This window comes from Rutilus rutilus, assembly GCF_951802725.1.
Source record: "Rutilus rutilus genome assembly, chromosome: 12".
In the NCBI taxonomy this organism is placed as follows: Eukaryota; Metazoa; Chordata; class Actinopteri; order Cypriniformes; family Leuciscidae; genus Rutilus; species Rutilus rutilus.
This window is the reverse complement of record NC_140217.1, coordinates 34,830,799-34,850,947: the sequence shown is the minus strand read 5'-3', so window position 1 is coordinate 34,850,947 and position 20,149 is coordinate 34,830,799. Positions and strand designations below refer to the sequence as shown.

Genomic DNA, 20,149 nt, shown 5'->3' with positions numbered 1-20,149 from the left:
CTATTACGGTTTATTTAGTTGCTAATAGTGTTACATTTCTAAAACTTTAGTTTAAGAGCAACTGGGAATAAATTTCACTTTACGCTTGGTTTTTGATTAATGTCCACAGTATTATTTTCTAGCTGTTGTTAATTTGGCTATTTTCATTGGGTAAATTGATTTGGAATGTAAATGATTTCTGTATTCCCCCTTCTTGACACCCATTAACTGGTTCATAGTTGGAGGGAAATATCCGCTCAGCCTTCAGTTTGCCATGCCAATGTAGGTATTTTTTCCTAACACACAAGAGTTCATAACACACACACACACCACACACACAGAGAGATACAATACCATAGTAAAACATTTTCCACTGTGGGGCTCCACAGAGAGTTTAACACACTTCACTTGATCCCATGACCGTGTGAATCCACTGAAATTTTAATGCATGTAGCAAGTTTGATGTGGCCCTGGGGACGTTATTACTGCTATACTAGTGTTTTCCTTGTTAGCCTCACTATGCTTACTCGTATACTTAAGCAACTATTCAAAGCCAAAGATTTATATTATTTATGTGCTGATTCATAATGTATGTTGATTGTTAATGAACTGTAAAATTTTGTATATTTTAATAAAGATGTTGTATATTTATGAGTTTTCTGTGGATTTCTTCCCCATTTTGTGTGCTGACTTTGGAGGTAAATCCTCTGAAGTGGAACTGATTTAAATATAGTAAAATGTGATGTAAACAGAAGTTTATTCAATTTTTCAGGATTTCTCAGAATGTCAAAATAATTACAGCAAATAAATATACTATTCTAATCACTCTAAATTATTGATATGTGGTCAAACATGATGAAAATTGTGTTTATTCTGTAGCAGTTTAGAACTTTGGCTTCTCCACAGTAAATGAAATGAGACAGACAATACAACTATTCACTCATATACACTTCCACATGCACAAAACAACAATCCTACATATTCATGCCCCTCCCCCTCTTCACCCCCCCTCCCCATGAGTAACTGAATGTCTAGATTACACACCAATCCAAAAAGGTATAAAACAAAATAGACTTTGTATAAAAATATAGGCAATTACAAAAACCGTAAAGGTAAATGTCATTTGTTCTGTGGCCTATCTGGTCAGTGATGCTGACAGTGATTCATCAGTCATTTTCATCAAGATCTACATGCAAATGTGTGTTTAGTGACGTCTCTCACTCAAGGATTTTTAGCAGTACTTGTGTAATGAGTTACCGCTCTGCCACTCGAGCTTTTTACTTATTACACAATTTTCCCATAGTTCAACTTGTAGAGCATAATGCTAGAAGTTTAGTTTCCAGAAAACACACATACCGAATAAATGTATTTTGAATGTACGAGTTGCTTTGAATAAAAGCATCTGCCAAATACATAGATGACTGAAATGCATAAAAATCCCGAACTTTACTGAAATAAATCAAATAAAAGTAGCAAGAGGAAAACCCTAACATAGGCCATTGACTGCATTGATGTCAAAGAAAGGCCAGGGTTGATTACCGCATGCTCGTTGAGCGTATCCTAATTTTTAAAAACGTTGAATGCAGACAACAATAAACCGTTCTGAAATAGGACAACACTTCAAATTTAGTATCATGAACAACTTTTACATTTTAAAGCATTTAAGTTGATGTTAATTCATAAATATACTATTGTTCGTCGTTAATTCTTCTTTATTCATAATACTTCAATGTTCATTTATACAACTTATATTTATAAAGTATATGTAGAAATTAGCATCAACCTAGATTCATAAAGTTTTTAGTAACACTTTATTTTACAGTGTCTTTGCTACACAGTACGTTACTATTCCTTACCCTATAGTAAGTACATGTAGTTAATTAATATTACTCGGTCCTTAATGTATAATTACACTGTAACACTGACACCTTAAAATAAAGTCTAACCAAGTTATTTCATAAAACTTAATGCATAATGTAAACAAACATACTTGATTGTTAACCATTACTTGTAGGCTTGAGAATGTTTTTCATACTGAAAATGCATACTTGAGATTTTGGCTCATCTAAACGTATAATACAAATCCTGTGTAGCATTGTACCGTTTATGAATTCCTTAAGAGTAGCTTTGGCATTGAAGATCTCTAAAGAATTTTTGCATTGTTGGAGTTTTAAACACATTTGAAAGTGTAAATGTGGTTTCTGAAGGGTTATTCATATGCTGCTAACATTTTCAGGCTCAACTGGAGCAGACACAAAAGGCTCTTCTCACGTTATGTTACATACTTTCAGCATTGTTTCTCTCGGCATCATCTCAGTTGTAGTTTTCATCACTCCTAATGTTGTTGTGTATGATAACCCATGAAGTCTGTTCACTCTTGTTGGTCATTGGATTGATGTTGACTCCGAGCCTCTTACATCGGAGTGTCGGCCACCTGTGTCTGGGTGGCGGAGTGTCCATTGGTGGGGGGTGAGTCTGGAGACTCTCCGTTAATCATGGGCTTGTCCAAAGGGTCCTGTTGAGGCAGAGGAGCCACAGACAGAAGTGTGTTGCCTTGGTTATCTTGATCCACTTGGAAGGAGTCCTCAGCCTTGATGGAGACGAGACCTTAGTTATACATACACTGAGCATTGGCGCTACCCCAAGCCTAATTTTTATTCATTTGGTATGTGATTAGACGGTCACACTCACTAGTCGTAGCCCTTTGGATTGTTCTCGATGAGTCTTTAGAAGGTATCCAGCTATTAGCAAAGCAGCAAGAAGCAAACCCGCAACCAGAAGAGAGATCAGGACAATTTTCGAGCGCTGGCCCACGCGAGACACCGCCTCATCGACTTCCACCTGTAGACACAAACCATTACCAACACATTCGCTTTTTTTTTACCTGGAAGGTGTTGTGTAGTTTTTATAGCATTGCGTTCCGATATTGTGTGAACTAAGTTTATGTGTATTATAGAGTGTGTTTATCTGATTTGTCAGCGCAGCTATTTACCTCATAATGAGTTACAGCCTTATCTCACCCAAACTAAACTAAACCACATGGCAACATGCAGTGTTTCTGTTTCAGAGGTCTAACAGGGTCCTGGAATCTGGGAGTAACGCTTTATTAAACCACTGCTCTGCAAAATCCCAATAGCAAATGTACCAGGCTACATTTACTCTTTCTTATTTCATACTTCATTTAAGTGTCATTTCTTTTGGATGTGCATGTGCGTTCTCTCATTTTCATCTTGTATATTTCATTACATGACAAAGTTTTCAGTGTTGCTGACCTTATCGGTAATGTTGTCATTGTTGAACTTTCCAGCCATTTCTTCAGGATCAGCTTCATGAAACAAAAAAATGACGAGAGTTTAGTCTGATTGTTCAGATAGAGAACAGTATAAGAATTTTATAATTCCAGTTCAATTCCTGAATTTGAATTGAGGAAGCAAACAGTAAGCAGAAGTTTTGTAGTTCAAGAATTCATTCAAAGAAATTCAAAATTCAAAGAAATTCTACTGTCATTTTAAACTTTGGCTTTAAAAAGCCAGATAGATAGATAGATTTATACATTTCATCATATTTAATAAATTGTTAACTTTTGTTAATTTATGGGGTGGGGACATTTCAGTTCACACTAATTAAGGTCAATTAAACTGAATTTGGATGAACTGATAATTGGTGATTCCATAGGATTGATAGTGTGTTTGTGGAATATTTTGTAATTATATAAAATGACAAGCAGACAATACAAACCGTCAATGCTGTCTCCATAAACCATGACCTCATCTGTGTTGTCTTTCTGATAGATTTCAAGTTTGCAATCTTCACCACAGAGATGTTCTAGAACACTCTGTATCCTGGCTTTAGTCTCTTCCTATTGGATGAAAGGGTTTTGTTTTAAAAAGTGTCATGACACTTAAAAAGTCATGTATATTTAACATCAAATCCCATGAAAAGAAAGCTAAGTGATGCAACAAGCCTTTCTCTCATTTCTCCCCCTTCTCTCTCTCTCTCTCTCCCTCTCTCTCTCTCTCTCTCTCTCCATCTTTCATATTTCTTTCTTTCCTGGAATGTGGTGTAATATGAAACCTGTATGTTCAGGTTTTCTCTCATAGCAACAGCCTCCCTTTCCGCTGAATCACAGCTCTCCAAGGGAACATTGGTGAATAGAAGAATTCCCATAGGAGCTTTATAAGAATATGGCATTTTGAACACCAAAATATATATCACAATACTGACAAATTAAAAATAAATAAGGCATATTTGCTGGGGACAGAAGCTTTTTGACTACGATCTATATCTAACTTTCCTTAAAAAAAGTGTCAATTACGTCATGAATACGTCTGTTTTAGTCACATACAAAATATTAATCCATGCCATTTACTCTCATGATGTGTTTTCTTCTATTTTACTGTATATACTTCATTATATTGGGAGTTTGGTACTCTACTGGCTCTGAAACTTAACCTAGAGGCCCTTCTATGTATCCTGGCAGAGTTCCTGGCGTGAATTCCGAACTGCCGCCGCCCATAGCGTGTAATGGAATGCCATTGATGTGCAGGCCGCAAGGCCTCTATGATGGTCCACCCAATGAGACTTGAGCACATGGCATAACACACTTATTAGGGTCTCTAAAGGCTGACTTATAAAAAGGCTTCAACATCTTATATAATATCATAGTTGGCAAAAAGAAGTCACATTTGTCTGTCTGGCAAACTCAGCAATGATGTGTTTTTATTCTAGATTATGCAGATCACTCTTTGTTGTGGGTTTCCTAACATTTAAAAGGCGTGTGGGTATGTCTGAGTGATTGCTGTATATGCGGGATGATTCTCATGAAAACACGGCCGGGTCACATTACACTACATAATTCTCTTTACCGTAATGCCTCTGGTAAATAATCTACCTCGACCATGCGGTGCAAATAGGCTACCCGCAACCTATTTGCTAATTGGATGAAACCGTTTATTGGAATAAAAGCCTACATTCAATCTCTTCATCATATAAAGCTATCAAGTCTCTTCAGAAAATTTGGACTAAACCGCTCAATTCATATGGATTAGTTTTATGATCTCAAAGCGTCAAAGTGGTAGTTGCGTAGCTGTCAATGGAGGAACAGAAAACTCTCAGATTTCATCAAAAAGATCTTCATTTGCATTCCTAAGATGAATGAAAGTCTTACGGGTTTGGAATGACATGAGGATGAGTAATTAATGACAGAATTTTCATTTTTGGGTGAACTATCCCTTTAAGACTAGTCTGTTCAACTGTTTTAGTCTTTATATGTATAAATCAACACACAGCACTGTACTGTTTTTAACTAAAGAGTTCTCAAACTCTTAATTTGCAACCTTTTTAAACTAGCCACTGATATACAATCAGCTCTCCCACTATATCATATTATTTCCCCAGATTCTACCCAGTTATCACAGGATAAACGCAGACCAGAACTTACACACGTGGAGGAGGCCTTTAGTTTCAGAAGCACATCATATTTGTAGCGCTCTGGTATTTTATCCACACAGACCACATTGCCCTACAAAAATATACAAAAAATATCAGACCAGAAGTCGTCAGCCTTTGGAAAATATATATATATATATATATTAAATGTTTTGACATAAATAATGAGGTACAATATCTGTTGTCCCCACCTTTGAAGTAACGCTGTTTTTTTCAGGTGGGTTTGAGTGAGTCTGATCTGGGGTCTGTGTGTTAGGCTGAGTGGTCTCACTGTCTGCTCCTGGTGTCTCTGATGTCCCTGCATCAGGTGATATGGAGGGGAAAATGGCAATCTGAGAATCTCCTGTGAGGGAAATGTTGTTACTCGCCCTATTGTTGTAATCATTGTCATAAAAAAAGCTGTTTTTCTCACACAGTTTAACTTTAAATGGTGAGAACATGGTCATAGTTTAGGGAGGTAGGGCACATTCTACTTTTTAGACTTTCAACTGGTATAACATATGTTATACCAGTCAGTCTACAAAGATTAGATCACACACATTTGTACGAATGGATTAGAAATTAAAAGTTAATGGAGCGAGGTGTGCAAGTTAATGAGAGTATATCATTAAAATAGCATGAATTTACATTGCATCTAATCCAAACTGGTAATTTAATTTAAAGCAATGTCATCAACAGTTTTGGTCATAAATACCTAGTTAGTTTCTTGTTTGCTAGCTAATGATATATAAATTAATCAGCTCCAAAAAAAAAAAAAGATTCATATCTTTAATTACAAAGAATGCACATAAGGGTAATATGAAGAAATTGCACCTTTATTAATTCATTAATTATTCATTCATTCATTTATTTGTTTAATTTGATATGTAATTATTATTATTAATATTATTATTATTTACCTTTGCCGTGCACCTTTTCGGTTGGAGCGACTGGATCACCATCTCCACGGATGATTCTGTCCGAACCGTCTTCGCAAATCACAGCTGAAATATAAGGTAAATGTTGTCGAGCGTCTGCATCCATGAAGTGTCACGATATAATAATCTTTCTTACTTGGATGATTTTGAAACGAGCAAAAAAAACAACAACAACAACAACCATAGACTTAAAGTACATTAAATGAGGGAACTTAGACCTCTGAATATCATAGTACAATATATTACACCAGCATTCAAAGGCTTTTATTCAGCAAGGACACATTCAATGAATTAAAAGTAACAGTAAGACAAATATATGTATATATATTTTAAATAAATAGTATTGTTTTGAACTTTCTATATTTTCATCAAACAATCCTGAACAAAATGGGTTCAGTGTGCACAAAAATATTAATCTACACAACTGTTTTCAACACTGATAATAATAATAAATGTTTCTTGATCAGCTTCTCAGCATATTATAATGATTTCTGAAGGATCATGTGAAACCTGGAGTAATTCAGCTTTGCCATCACAGGAATAAATTACATTTGAAAAGATATTAAAATAGAAATAATTTTTGTATTTTAATAAATAATAAATGCAGTCTTGGTGGGCATAAGAGACTTCTTTCAAAAACATGAATAAATCTGACCCCAAACCGGTAGTACAGTACTAGCCTAATAGCCTAGCATCACTTTTGTGACTTTTGCATGGGTAAGCACCACTCACATTTTATTCGCAAATGTATCTAGATAATAGATAATTAGATTAAAATTAATTGGTGTAAACTGAGCTTAACGTTGATGTGTTATTTCAAATCTCTTGTCACAATATTGTGGCCTTGGCAGAGTTCCACAGACTCAAACCCAATTAGCATTTCAGGGGAACGTACGTTTTTTTCCCTATTTATTTTCTGTCTTTATCACCCACAAGCACCACTACGGTAAAAAAAACTCATCCGACACATTGCGCCGTGGTACTCATGTGGGTGATGTGAGTTTGAATCAGGCTGGTTTGACACTTATTCTGTCCTCTTATGCTTCTTTTAAACTGATGCTAGCGCTGAAGTTGGTTCTGCTGGTCCTGGTTGACTAGAAAGCTGAGTGAAAACGTAACTGACGGTGTTCAGTTGACCACATACAAACTAATTAAATTGAGTGGCACTTTACAAAAGTGAATCTTTGAAGAACTACGGCATGCTTGGCATTTTCTTAACATGCTTAACTCTGGTTTCAAGTCAATTAAATTGCATAATGTTTTTTAGAGGAATGAATACTGACCTAATTTTTTTTGGCTCTAAAGGGTTGCGCTGGTATGAATTTCTGAGCTGAACGTGCTGTATGTAATTATTAGCCTGATTGAGCGTGAATACATCGGCACAGACTGAGCTAATGAAACCTTAACCTTTCCCCTCCCCCGTGCAACAAGAGGCCCTGACCTCTGACCCCGACCCTGACTCAACACACTCCCCTCTGCACTCCGCAGAGAGTGCCAGTCAGAGGTTAAAAAGAAAAGAATAGTGAAAGAAAAGGAGGCAGGGAGATGGATAAAGGAAATAAAAGAGACTCTTATGTCTCAGAGATCCTTCTGGAGCCATTTCTAATTTGCACACAATTTCTGCTAGAGATGCTTTGAATAAAAGAGTGATTCTATTTTAAAAGAGAGATCTTTTTGTTTTTGTCTTTGGTCATGCGCTCAATGCTCAGCACGATACTCGTGAAACCTAAAGTGAGACATTCAGATCGGTGTCAGGATGATTTAGTGCGCTTTAAGACATCCGTTCCATCCATTATAATGAAACTGAATGTTTAGCATTATTTACATAATTCTTTTGAGCAAGTTCAAAATGGGTGAATTATTTCGAATCAATCTTTTGATTGGTTACCCACTAAACGTTGGCCTTTTTCACAGTTTTGCTAGTCAATAAACAAGATTTCTCATGTTTGTCTTTAAATAATAATAGCTATGAGAAGTGAAAATGGTAGTGTAAAGAACTGGCCTCTGTTATAGCACTATTTGAGTATTGTTTTCTCTCTTTGATCTTCCTGATGCTAGCCTCTAGATTTTTCCATGCTAAAGTTTCAAGGGGAAATTCACCAAGAATAAATTGAGTTTATTTGCCTTCTGTCTGGTATGTTTAGACTAAAAGAGTTATGCAATTTAGTTAATGACGAAGGCGCGGCCAAAAATGATCACCGAATGCAATTTGCGCAATGCAATTCCCCATCTTTTAAACTGGGTTCGAGTGTAAGTTTGTGGAGGCACTGTTTAGTGAATTTGTCCCTCAGTGTTTTGTAAATTTGATTTAAGTAGATCCCCAAGAATAATACATTCCACCTCTTTGTAATACACTTTCCAATTTTGTTATTTATTAGGGTTTTTTTTTAACCAGGAAATGTACAGTGTAAAACTGGACTTTAAACTAACTAGGATTTGATTTAGATATAGCCTACAGCAGGGGTGTCCAATCCTGCTACTGGAGGGCCACTGTCCTGCAGAGTTCAGCTCCAACACCAATCAAACACACCTGAACCAGCTAATCAAGGTCTTACTAGGCATAGAAACTTCAGGCAGGAGTGTCGAGGCAAGTTGGAGCTACACTCTGCGGGACAGTGGCCCTCCAGAAACGTGTTTGGACACCCCTGGGCTACAGTATATAGCAATCATTTTTATTGTTCCTTTTTATTATTATTATTATTTTTTTTTTTTTTATGGAAGTGAACTGACTGAACTTTCCGCCACTGAATAAAAAATAAAAAAGGTAATTGTGACTTTTTGTCTCACAATTCAGACTTTTTTCTCGCAATTGCGAGTTTACATCACTGCGTGATATAAACTCATAATTGTGAATTATAAAGTCCGAAATGCGATTCTGAGAAAAAAGGTCAGGCTTTTTTCCCCCTCAGAGTTGGACTTTATTTACAATTGCGAGTTTATATCTTGCAATTCTGAGAAAATAAGTCAGAATTGTGAGACATAAACTCACAATAACGATACAAAAATCACAAAAAAATATAAAAGATAAAAAGATGCAATTATCTTTCAAATGGTTTTATTCCAAACAAGCTTCCATAGCTTTTTGCATACTCCCAAAAGAAAAAAGCACAATTGTGATATCTTTAATTTCTCAAAATGTGTCTCCTTGCCAGCAATGAGATTATATAGAGATCAATGGAGACTTGGCCACTGTCCTGCAGTGTTGCTCCAGCTCGGCTGTGTCCGAAAACGTAGGCAGCGCGTTTGCGTTTGATACCTCACAAAACTGATTTCAGACAGACTTCTGAGGCAGTGTAATGATCTACAGCAAAATAGAGCGAGCTTTGGTGAGAACTAAACAAATATTTAATTACTACAATACTACAATTCTAGCTAGAAATGACATCAGAAGTAGAGAACGTTGGTCAAAAACATACATTTCCCCCCAGATCTGACAACCAACCACAACCTTCAGCTATGAAAGGACAACCTGAGTTGTAAATGTTCCTGTGGGTTCTGACATACATTTTCAGCATTACAGATTAATTTCCACCAAGGGGTTTATTTTCATTACATGAGCTGAATCATCCAACTGGCAAATTCAGATCTTGTTTTCTCCTCCTCCTGCTTCTCTGAGCCTTTGTTCCTAACATGACCTCACACCATCGGTATTCACTCATTCACTCGCTCCCCCTGGGCTCCTACCAGCCTGATACGGCTTTCTTTATTTCCCTGCTCATGAATAGGTTAAACGGAGACAAATGTGTGTGTGGTATCAGGCATGTGTGCTTCTGTGTGTCTGGTATTCAGAGGAGTATTGTTTTGATAGTTTAATTTAATTTAGAGGCACTTGCAAACAGAGCAACTGTGTAAACGCCTTAACCAACACAGATGTAATGCTGCTTATGTTCTTGTTTGTTCGTATGTTTCTTGAAGATTTGCTTTTCACAGTAGTAGACTTGCTGAACTAAAATATTATATTAGGTATTCAAAGAAAACATAGAGGTAACCCTTAATAGACCCTTTGGCTGGAATCACTTACTCTGCTTCACTTCCTTCCTCCCTTCCTGTAATATGACAGACAGATTGGTTTTAATGATCTTAATAACTTTCAGAAGTTCTGCTAAAGTACAATCGGTTTTTGTTCATGAAAAAAAAAAAGTGGAGCTTAAAACTGTTTAGTGAATTGGCCACATTATATAGTCATAATGTTTAACATTCACTACTATTCAAAAGTTTGGGGTCAGTAAATTTTTTTATATTTTTTTTATGTGATTCTCTTATGCTCACCAAGTTCATTTGATCATATGAAATACAATAAAAACAGTAATATTGGGAATATTATTACAATTTAAAATAACAGTTTTAAAAAATATATATTTTAAAATGTAATTTATTCTTGTGATGCAAAGCTGAATTTTCAGCATCATTAGTCCAGTCTTCAGTGTCACATGATCCTTCAGAAATCAATCTAATATGCAGATTTGCTGCTCAAGAAACATTTATTATTATGATTATCAATGTTGAAATCAGTTGTGCTCTGTAATATTACTTTTGTGAAAAATGTGAAACTTCTTTTTAAGGATTCTAGATGAATAGAAAGTTCAAAAGAACAGTATGCATCCTTGCTGAATAAAAGTATTAATTTCTTAAAAAAAATCTTACTGACCCCTAATGTAAAATAGGGTTTTAATGTCTTGTGTCAGTGGACACCATTTATAAGATCATTTTAGAGAACCTTCTAAACCATCTATTTACTGGTGCTTTATTGAGACCAGAAACCAAATTGTTGATCTAAAGAACTTATAATGTAACATCAATATCTTTTGCCTCTGCATAGCCAACTGTACACTAGCATACAGTGACATTTTCTTAATAAAAGAGGGTTCTTGAACCATTGGACAACCTAGAGCAGGGGTGGGCAAACTTTTTGGCTCAAGGGCCACACTGGGTTTTAAAATTTGACAGAGGGCCGGCCCAGTAGCAGATTATGAAACACGATCTCATGAAAGTGCGTATATATACCACAAATTAAATTTCTCGTACCATTTACGCCAAAAATATATATTTTTTTGCGTGCATAATGCTGCGCACTGTAAACCCATTAGTTAGGATTAGGGGTGCGTGCGGAGTGCAATTTTAAAAAAATATTTGAAATAATTTGAAAGATATTTTGAAAAATGTCAGTAACCAAACAGTTGATGGACCCCATTTACTTCCATAGTAGGAAAAAAAAATACTATGGAAGTCAATGGGGTCCATCAACTGTTTGGTTACCGACATTTTTCAAAATATATTCTTTTGTGTTCAGCAGAAAAAAGAAATTCATAAAGGTTTGAAACAACTTGAGGGTGAGTAAATGATGACCGTATTTTAATTTTTGGGCGAACTATCCCTTTAAGTGCCGGTGCGTATCATATGCACGCGAAAACTGCGTTTCATAAGAACTACAAATACAATTCGTGGTATTCGAACTTTCATGAGATCGGGCTGAGCAAACACATTTACGTTGTGGCAACGTCTGCGCGAAATTCAACAACTGAGAGACGATATTCTGACAATACATTTTTTTAGATATCCCCCATTTAGCATGTTATGTTTTGAGGTTAATTTTTAATTAGATGTTTGATAATTATAGCCTATACTTTTTAAATATTGTTTATCCTTATTATTATTTAATGGGCCTAACCGTAAATTAGAAACAAAACACCTAAGTGTACACTTAGAAGAGTAAAAATGACAGAAGGTTACGTTAATTCAACTTTATTAAAACTGCATGGCAATCAATTTGCACTTCCAAAAGTCATACATTTGTGGGGAAAAAAAACGAAATAAGTATAATAAAATAAAACATAAAAAGCAAAGGCAGATCAGAACATTTAATGAACAAAACCGGGCTCTGTACATGGCAGACAGGGGAGCGTAACGTTAGTCGAAAGCCGGGCGATAAAGGAGGATACATCCACAAATCCAGAGTAGCAAAACTAAATAGCAGACAAATCAAAGGAAAAACTAAACGTGTGCAAGCGGTTACCGAACATTTTTTTCTCTGTGAGTTTTCAAAAAAAGAAATAAACATTAACGTGCACCAAGTCTATCTATGCGCTTAAGTTGCTGTCTGTTTGGTTTCCATGGTGACGCGTCTAGCTTGTTACGTGACACACCGCATCCACAACAGCGCTGAATGAATGATGATCTGCTTTTATGTCATTTTTCCATTTTTCCATTTGCTAGCTATGGCATGAAATATCTGATATTCCGATTGTCAAATATATGCAACGCAATATATATATATATATATATATATATATATATATATATAACGCAAAGTATTTCAAGAAAAAGGCAAAATGAATGCGATCTTTAGACAATTTTTTAAATACTCGACGGGCCGGATTAAACAGCCTAACGGGCCGTATGTGGCCCGCGGGCCGTAGTTTGCCCACCCCTGACCTAGAGGATAAAATTGAGATTTGCATGCTAACACTGGTTTTCTCTGTGACACACTTGCCCGTCACAGCTGTTGTCTTGTGCTATAGAAAGCATATCTGAAGGTGACAGCAACTTGATATGTATAGGCTACACTTTGCCTACACCAGTGACTTTTGGACTTAAATGCAACACAGTGTTTTCTCGCGTACACTCCTAAGAGATCTATATTGTCACTCTTTGGTCTTGTTTTCAACACTACTGTCTATCTGCCATATGACTTTTGTCTGGTAATGGTTGTTTAGAGAATATCTTGAATGATTGAATCATGTAGAAACTACTTTGAAAGCATTAAAAGTTTCAGCACAAACACATTGAGACTTTGCTCTGAAAGCTCTAAATAGTTTAGTAGCTGACAGTAAATTAAAGCATTGGGTTGAGGCACAATAAAGCACATTACTTAAACAATCATATGAAAGCATGGCTTCAGTTTGGCAGAAGGTACATTAGTGACCCGGTTTTTACTCGGTTTTACTACATTTTGGTATGGTGAATTGGTGGTACAAATCTAACACATCTCAAAACGCACCATGAGTGAGAGAGAATTAACAGCAGGGTCTCTGCAATTCATGCAGCAGGGAATGAATATCTGGCTAAAATAGAGAGAAGTATAGATGGGAAATGCATTTAAAAAAGTTAAACAAATGCACAAATGCAACTCAAAGAAGACATTTTGGCCATACATTGAAAGTCAGTGGGGTCCAGTCATTGTTGTTTTGACCCCAAAATGTACTGTATATATAAAACTTTAGTGTTCCACAGAGGAATATGGAAGCTTGTTTTTAAATTTTTTTAAAATTAAAAAAGGTAATTGCGACTTTTTATCACCCAGTTTTTCTCAAAACTGCATGTTAAAAAGTCGCAATCGCAAGTTATAAAGTGTGAGATAGAAACTCTCAATTCTGAGGAAAAAAAGTCAGTCTTAACCCGCAATTGTGAGTTACTGTATATCTCACAATTCTGAGAAAAGAAGTCAGAATTCTGAATTCACAATTCTGAGAAAAGAAGTCTGAAGAACTCGCAATTGCGAGGAAAAATAGAGATAAAAAGGTTGCAATTATCAATTGGAAACAAGCTTCCATAGAAGAATGAAAGAGCTGACAGAATTTGTATTTTTGGATAAACTGTCCCTTTAAGAAAAATGTATGTACGTATTTTAGTTATTTTAACGATTTTGTATTTTTTTGTTGTTGAAAATTTCAGTGACATTTTGCATGACACTAATGGCATTTCCCTTTTTCTTTCTCTACAACTGTTCTTGGACAGAAAGTACTGTTCTTTTAGAAAGGACTGATGAAGGTGAAACGTTGTCCAGACGAACATAAACAAACATGTTGTGTCTCATTTTGAAGGCTGTGTCCTCCGGAGGTCGCATTTGTCGGCCCCAAACATACGTCACCGGGGATGTTTTATTTCAGAAAAGTAACAATTATAAAATGGACCGTTAAAGGGGTGTGGACCGAATTGTTGTAATTTCCTTATGACTTTGGAATGTGATGGTTACTTAACTGAAATGTGACAGCCTCTATGTGTCCAACAAATATGACCTCTGGAGGACGCAGCCATATAGACCAATTCACACATGCACTAGTGCCTTCAGAGTTACAAGTGAACCCCTTATGGTGTGTTCAACCACAGGGAACATTCCTACAACCCCCTTCCACACAGATGTTATATCTATTCACCCCATTCCCTCCAATTTTCCCATAACATAACAGGAAGTTACATCCCTCATTCGTTTACTGTCTCTTCCATTCCCTCAAAGCCTCCGGGAATTCCCAGTCAAGGAATGTTTCGACATTCCAACCCCAGGAACGCTTGAACAACAGGATCGGATGGATTCCTTTTAAGCCGTATGCAAGAAGGAATGATAAAGGAAGCTATCATGCGAGGAAAGAAAGGCAGAAGGGGTGTGGGTGTCAATAAAGTGCTATGTATTTGTTCTACATCTGGACTGTGATCCTCTAGGCTGATCACGCTACTTGGCGATGTCCCATGTCGCAGCTTCTCTGTGAGTCGACAGCACGCTCGATACATCATGCCCTGCTTCACACTTGATAACACTGACAGTTTGTCAGCTGCTATGAGAGATCAGCTTTACTACAGCAGATGTATGAGCATATGCCTCCAATCCCCATCTCAAGTACATCTGTCACTTGTGCCTATCGAAGGCAAAGAAATTGTCCTCAAATATCATTCATAAATTAACTTTTTTAAGTGACTAACAATATTTTTTTTCCCTGGTGGGAAAACAAAAATTAAATAGACTTGCATTGAAGGAGGACCAGAATGTCAGAGGCTTGTGGATTGGCTCTTTTGACTTGGGAGAATAAACAATCATCCAGAACGCCCTAGCAACCACTTAGAACACCCTAGCAACTGTCCAGAACACCCTACAATCAACAACACCTAGCATTAGCCAAGTTTACACAGGCAAACATCACATTTTATTCAGTAAATGTTTGAATCTAGTTTAAAAATCTTTTAGGTATCATGAACTAAAACATTATTAGATTAATGTTCATTTATAGATAAAAAAAAAAAAAAAAAGATACTTTATCTGTTAGACAACTTGAAATGTTAAACATGTATACACCATTTAAACATTTGGAGTTGGGGCAAGATTTTTATATAAAAAATACAGTAAAAATTGACTGGCTCTTGTTACACTGCAGTTTTAAGGAGAAAATACTCTGACTGATGAATTTTCACATTATTTGTCTGAAAGCATATTAAAAACACCACATAGATATATAACCAACATTAAAAGCTTGTTTTTCACTTTGTTTAGTTGACAAAGATGTACTAAAAACGATAGTTTCAAAACGATCCCCGTTCACACGGATCTGCGAAAACGACTAAAAACGTTGTATTATGCTGCCAGGCCAGTAGTTGGCGATCTCACTTTGTAAAGAAACAGTACGTTTGTACAGTGCGTAGAGCGCATGGCGCCACCGTTTTCACAAATTCATCAAAAAGTTTGCGTTTTCGTGCCCCCAAAACGCTGTTGTCGTATAAAGACAAAAAGTTGTACATTTTTAGTTGAAAACAGTGCCATGTAAATGGCCCCTAAATGTCTTTACAATCACTTTTTGAATGAACAATTTTTAATTTAATTTAACAAGTTTTACTTTTTTTTTTTTTAAGTTTATAAATAAATAAAATGTAAAAATAAAAAAATATTACTGACCAACTTTTGAACGTGCATGTGTATGTAAAATAAATTCGGTAACACTTTACAATAAGGTTCGTTACTTAACATTAGTTAACATGAACTAATAATGAACTGCACATATACAGCATTTATTAATCTTTGTTATTAAAATCTTGTTGACATTAGTTATTGCACTGTGAACTAACATGAACTAACAATGAACAGCTGTATTTTTATTATTTTAACGTTAACAAAGATGAACAAATACAGTAACAAATGGATTAATCATGGTTAGTTAGATAATACATTAACTAATGTTAACAAATGAACCTTATTGTAAAGCGTTACCATAAATTCTGTAAAAGTATTGTTCATTGTTAATTCATGATAGCTAATGCCTTAACTAATGTTTTTATTTTTAAAAATGGAACCTTATTGTAATTCATACTGTAATTCATCATCTCTCTCTCTCTGATGGAATATAACAATATAGGACACTTTGTTCAGTTCTACACTGCTCGACTAAAAGATGCCTGGTTGTCTGCTGCAACACAGAGTGTTCCCTTAGGGATGCTGGAATTTGAGACTCAAACAATCCATTTAAAGGTAAGGAGCAGTGTTACTCTCTCTCTCTCTCTTTCTCTCTCTCTCTCACAGCATGCCCCCCTGACCTCTGACCCCTCAGTCTCTCTCTTCCTCTCTCAGTAAAGGAGTGTGGGGCCCACACTGTCTCCACCCAAACAGGGAGGGCAGCAAACATATGGAGGAAAGAGACTCTTATGTTTCTAATCAGACACTTCTTGAGCAGCCCAACCCCTTCACTCTCTGCCAAAGCATCATTATCAGCAGAGCTCGTTCCCCCTTTAAGCTACAATAACTGAGTTATGGGACCTATGCCAATGAGAATAAAATCTGTTCTTGGTTGTCGTGAGTAAGGGAATGCATGCAAATGGAAAATTAACACGATACTGAATGACTAGAATGATACGAGGACTTGCTCACTGTATTATTTTGATGTTAAATTGATTTGAAATTTTAAAATGCATGTTTCTTCATATTAATGCATGGTTAAGAGTATAAAAAAAAAAAAATTGTTTTATACTTGAATACTTAAAAAAAAAAAATATATATATATATATATTTTTTTTTTATACTCAATATTCATAGAATCTTTCATCAACAACTATTGGGTCATATCTGCAATTTAGCAGGATTTATTACCAACACAGTGCTCAAACATTTTCTTTATTGGTATTTTGTCTTATTTTCCAGTAATAAAAACTATATTCCTAAAACAAGATACATTAAATTGAGAAGTACAGTGATAATATCTTGAATTAATTAAAAAAATATATTTATATCTTCATATTTTAAGATATAAATATCAAGTACATTTTAGTTAGATATTGGCTCAAAACAAGAAATACGATGAATTTAAAGTGAATTAAAAGAAATAATCTTAATTCTAACCTAACAGATATATTCTCTGAAAGCAAATTTGCTTTTCAAATAAGTTTAGATATCAAACAAGATGTATTAATAATGAATAAATATAGATTCAGAAAATAACTTTGCACCACTGCATCTGCTGTGTGCAGTTTTGCTAATGTAAACATCAGTGTTTATTTCTGTCTCTTGAGTGAGTATGAAATGTGTATTACATCATACGGCCCGCAACTTTTGTTTCCCAGGGTCTTCGAAACACCTGGATGCTTCATAGTCCGCCAAATGAACAAAATCCTCTTTATGCCTAATGGAATAACAACAGATGGACTTTTTATTTCCCATACAGCATGGCCACCTGGTGATATAATATATGCACAGATACACTGAGTGGAAGAGAGCGATTCAGTTGATCTCAAGTCATTAACTTGAGAGGAGCTCAACAACTTTATTTAAAGCGTATTGCTGTGATGCAAAGGGGTGTGGTAGATTCGCAGGAAGAAAAAAGAAATGCATGCATGATGGCACACTCTGAAACGTTTACACTATAGTTACTTTCTAATAGTTAGTTCTAAGGGTAGATCAAATCTTTTTAATAGCAAAATGATAATATACCGCACACTCCTCCCTTAAAGCTGCACAACATCTTGAGTAGTGCAAAGTTAGATCCAAACATCTGCAGTAGAACAAAAGTAAATTGTACTCACCTTGAAAAAATACAGCAAGAATACAGACTAAGAAAGCCACATCTGAGGATTTATGGCATTTTCTGTGTGTCGCCATCCTGAGCGAGCGGTCCTGCAGCGTTTGGTGTGACTGTGTGTGAGGTTTAGGGTTTGTTTCACTGAGAGTGTCACACCAGGGATAAAGCCAATGCCTGTGCTCTTATAGATTCAAGTGTGGCCCTTCCCCCCTCTCCCTTTCACTCTATTCTGTTCTTTTCTTCATTCCCATGAGCCGTGTTGTAATTATGGAGTATAGAGTCTTTATTCAGAGGAGATCAAATTGTATGTTTCTAAGTCTTTTGAAATGTAGATTGAGACAAATTAGAGACCACATCAATGCACATTTATACATCAACTTGCTGTGATGATGCCATTCTGAGAACTCACATTGTAAAAAGCATGTATTATCTCTTTAGTTATCCTATAACACTGGGGGGGGGAGGGCATTGTTTTCAATAGTTTTGTGTGGATATTTTGTTGTTATGTGTTTGAGCATTTTAAATGTACGTAAATCTGTAAAGCACAGACAGTAAACATTTGTTCTTTTATAATTCCTAACCCTAAATCTGAAAGTGGATGAGAAATGGCATCATTTCAAATAATAATGGTGTTTTTAGGCAGTAGGTCCACAGAATCAAATGTGTTTTGCGATTTCTAGTTTTATATTAATGCATACTTTCCAGACTCAACAAAGTTACTCAAGTAATAGTAAAGACTAAAGGGACTTTAGTAGTCAACTAACAATTAACGATTTTAGGATGTTCATATCTGGGTTTTAGGATTTTATTGTCTATGCAAGTATCTGTAGCTACATTTTAAGCAAGCATTTGTTTTCATTGTTTTATGGGCTGTTTTCATTGGCTACAATAAAACTAGGACACAGTGCTGCCCCCTGCTGTTTACAATTTTATATTTTTTTAAAGGACCTTTATGCATTTTAGGTACTAGTATTTATCAGACTGCAGCACTGAAAACAACCTAAATTTGCACAAATAGAAACATGATCACCTAGAAATATGTTTATGTAATATGGAACAACGTATTGTATATGGCATGAAGGGACAAAACAAGCCCTGGAATCTTAATAAAAAAAAAAAAAGTTAAGTTATTTTTCAAGAAATTAGATGTCTGAAAATGCTGACCATCAACCCGAGGTCAAACCAAATTTTAGATTATGTTTCGATACATTTTGAAATGCTGCAATGTGAGATATTTGGGTTACACTTTATTTTAAGGTGACATTGTTACAGTGTAATTATATGTTTAAGTACTGAGTAAATTTGTACTTACTATAGGGTTAGGGTAGGATTAGGGTTTGGTTGAAAGTTAGTTGCATGTAATTATGCATAATTTACTGTTAATACTATGGTAAGTACATGTAATATATGTAACAAGGACACTGTAAAGTAAAGTGTTACTGACATTTACTATATTCAGGTGAAACGTCATGCAGTCATTGAGCTGTGCATGAAATGTGGGACACATAATATCTAATATTGCTCACAAAAGAAACTCATTAAAGTGTATAGACCTACTGAATGGAAAGTGCCATACTGCATAGTCATCATGCCATCATGATTCTTCCTTTTGGACATACTTCATATTGTAGATTCCATCTGAGACTATTGAGGCTGGATTTAATTAGATGTTTGCAGGGTTTAATCAGAAGAGAAGAATGACAGTGTGATTCTGGAATGCTGTGTTCAGGGAGTTCATATCTCTAAGGGATGGTGTGAAATTATTGTGCCTGTTTTCTTGCTTGTTATCAATACTCTTGCTAGTTCAAATACTGGTACAGCAAAGTCATCTAATCAAAACCAAATCGGCGTGAGGACGAAGTATGTCATAAATTGTGCAGATGTCAAGAATCTGCTTAGATTGGATGGAATTTTAAAGAGCTTCAAGTGATTTCTTTTGGAGAAAGTATAGCCTATTCCATTTCTGTGATCTATTGATTGTTCTTGCTTAATCTGAGAAGTGCAGTGGGAAGACTTTGCCGAGATTTTTATTTATTT

At 35.6% G+C, this 20,149-nt stretch overlaps 1 protein-coding gene across 2 annotated transcripts; it reads right to left on the bottom strand.

The window, feature by feature from the left end:
• Window positions 1–833: 833 nt before the first annotated feature.
• LOC311301223 (uncharacterized protein) lies at window positions 834–18,271 on the bottom strand. 2 transcript variants are annotated; one of them, XM_084426188.1, is made up of 8 exons: window positions 18,117–18,271; window positions 6,327–6,410; window positions 5,619–5,770; window positions 5,420–5,500; window positions 3,718–3,838; window positions 3,252–3,304; window positions 2,671–2,820; window positions 834–2,569 (listed from the first exon to the last, which is right to left on the bottom strand). In XM_084426188.1, the coding sequence occupies exons 1-8, from the start codon at window positions 18,190–18,192 to the stop codon at window positions 2,393–2,395; spliced, it is 894 nt and encodes a 297-aa protein (XP_084282314.1). In that variant the 5' UTR covers window positions 18,193–18,271; the 3' UTR covers window positions 834–2,392. The 2 variants fall into 2 exon arrangements, with proteins under 2 accessions (XP_084282314.1, XP_084282315.1); XM_084426189.1 differs by having other exon boundaries at window positions 1,677–2,569; window positions 5,619–5,725.
• Window positions 18,272–20,149: the final 1,878 nt, after the last annotated feature.

Coding starts and splice junctions, on each gene's coding strand:
- LOC311301223 (XM_084426188.1), bottom strand. CDS start 18,192: ATGGCGACACACAGAAAATGCCATAAATCCTCAGATGTGGCTTTCTTA. Junction 5,771..6,326: donor CGAAAAGGTGCACGGCAAAG/GTAAATAATAAT, acceptor TTTCCCTCACAG/GAGATTCTCAGATTGCCATT. Junction 2,821..3,251: donor ATGACAACATTACCGATAAG/GTCAGCAACACT, acceptor TTGTGTCTACAG/GTGGAAGTCGATGAGGCGGT.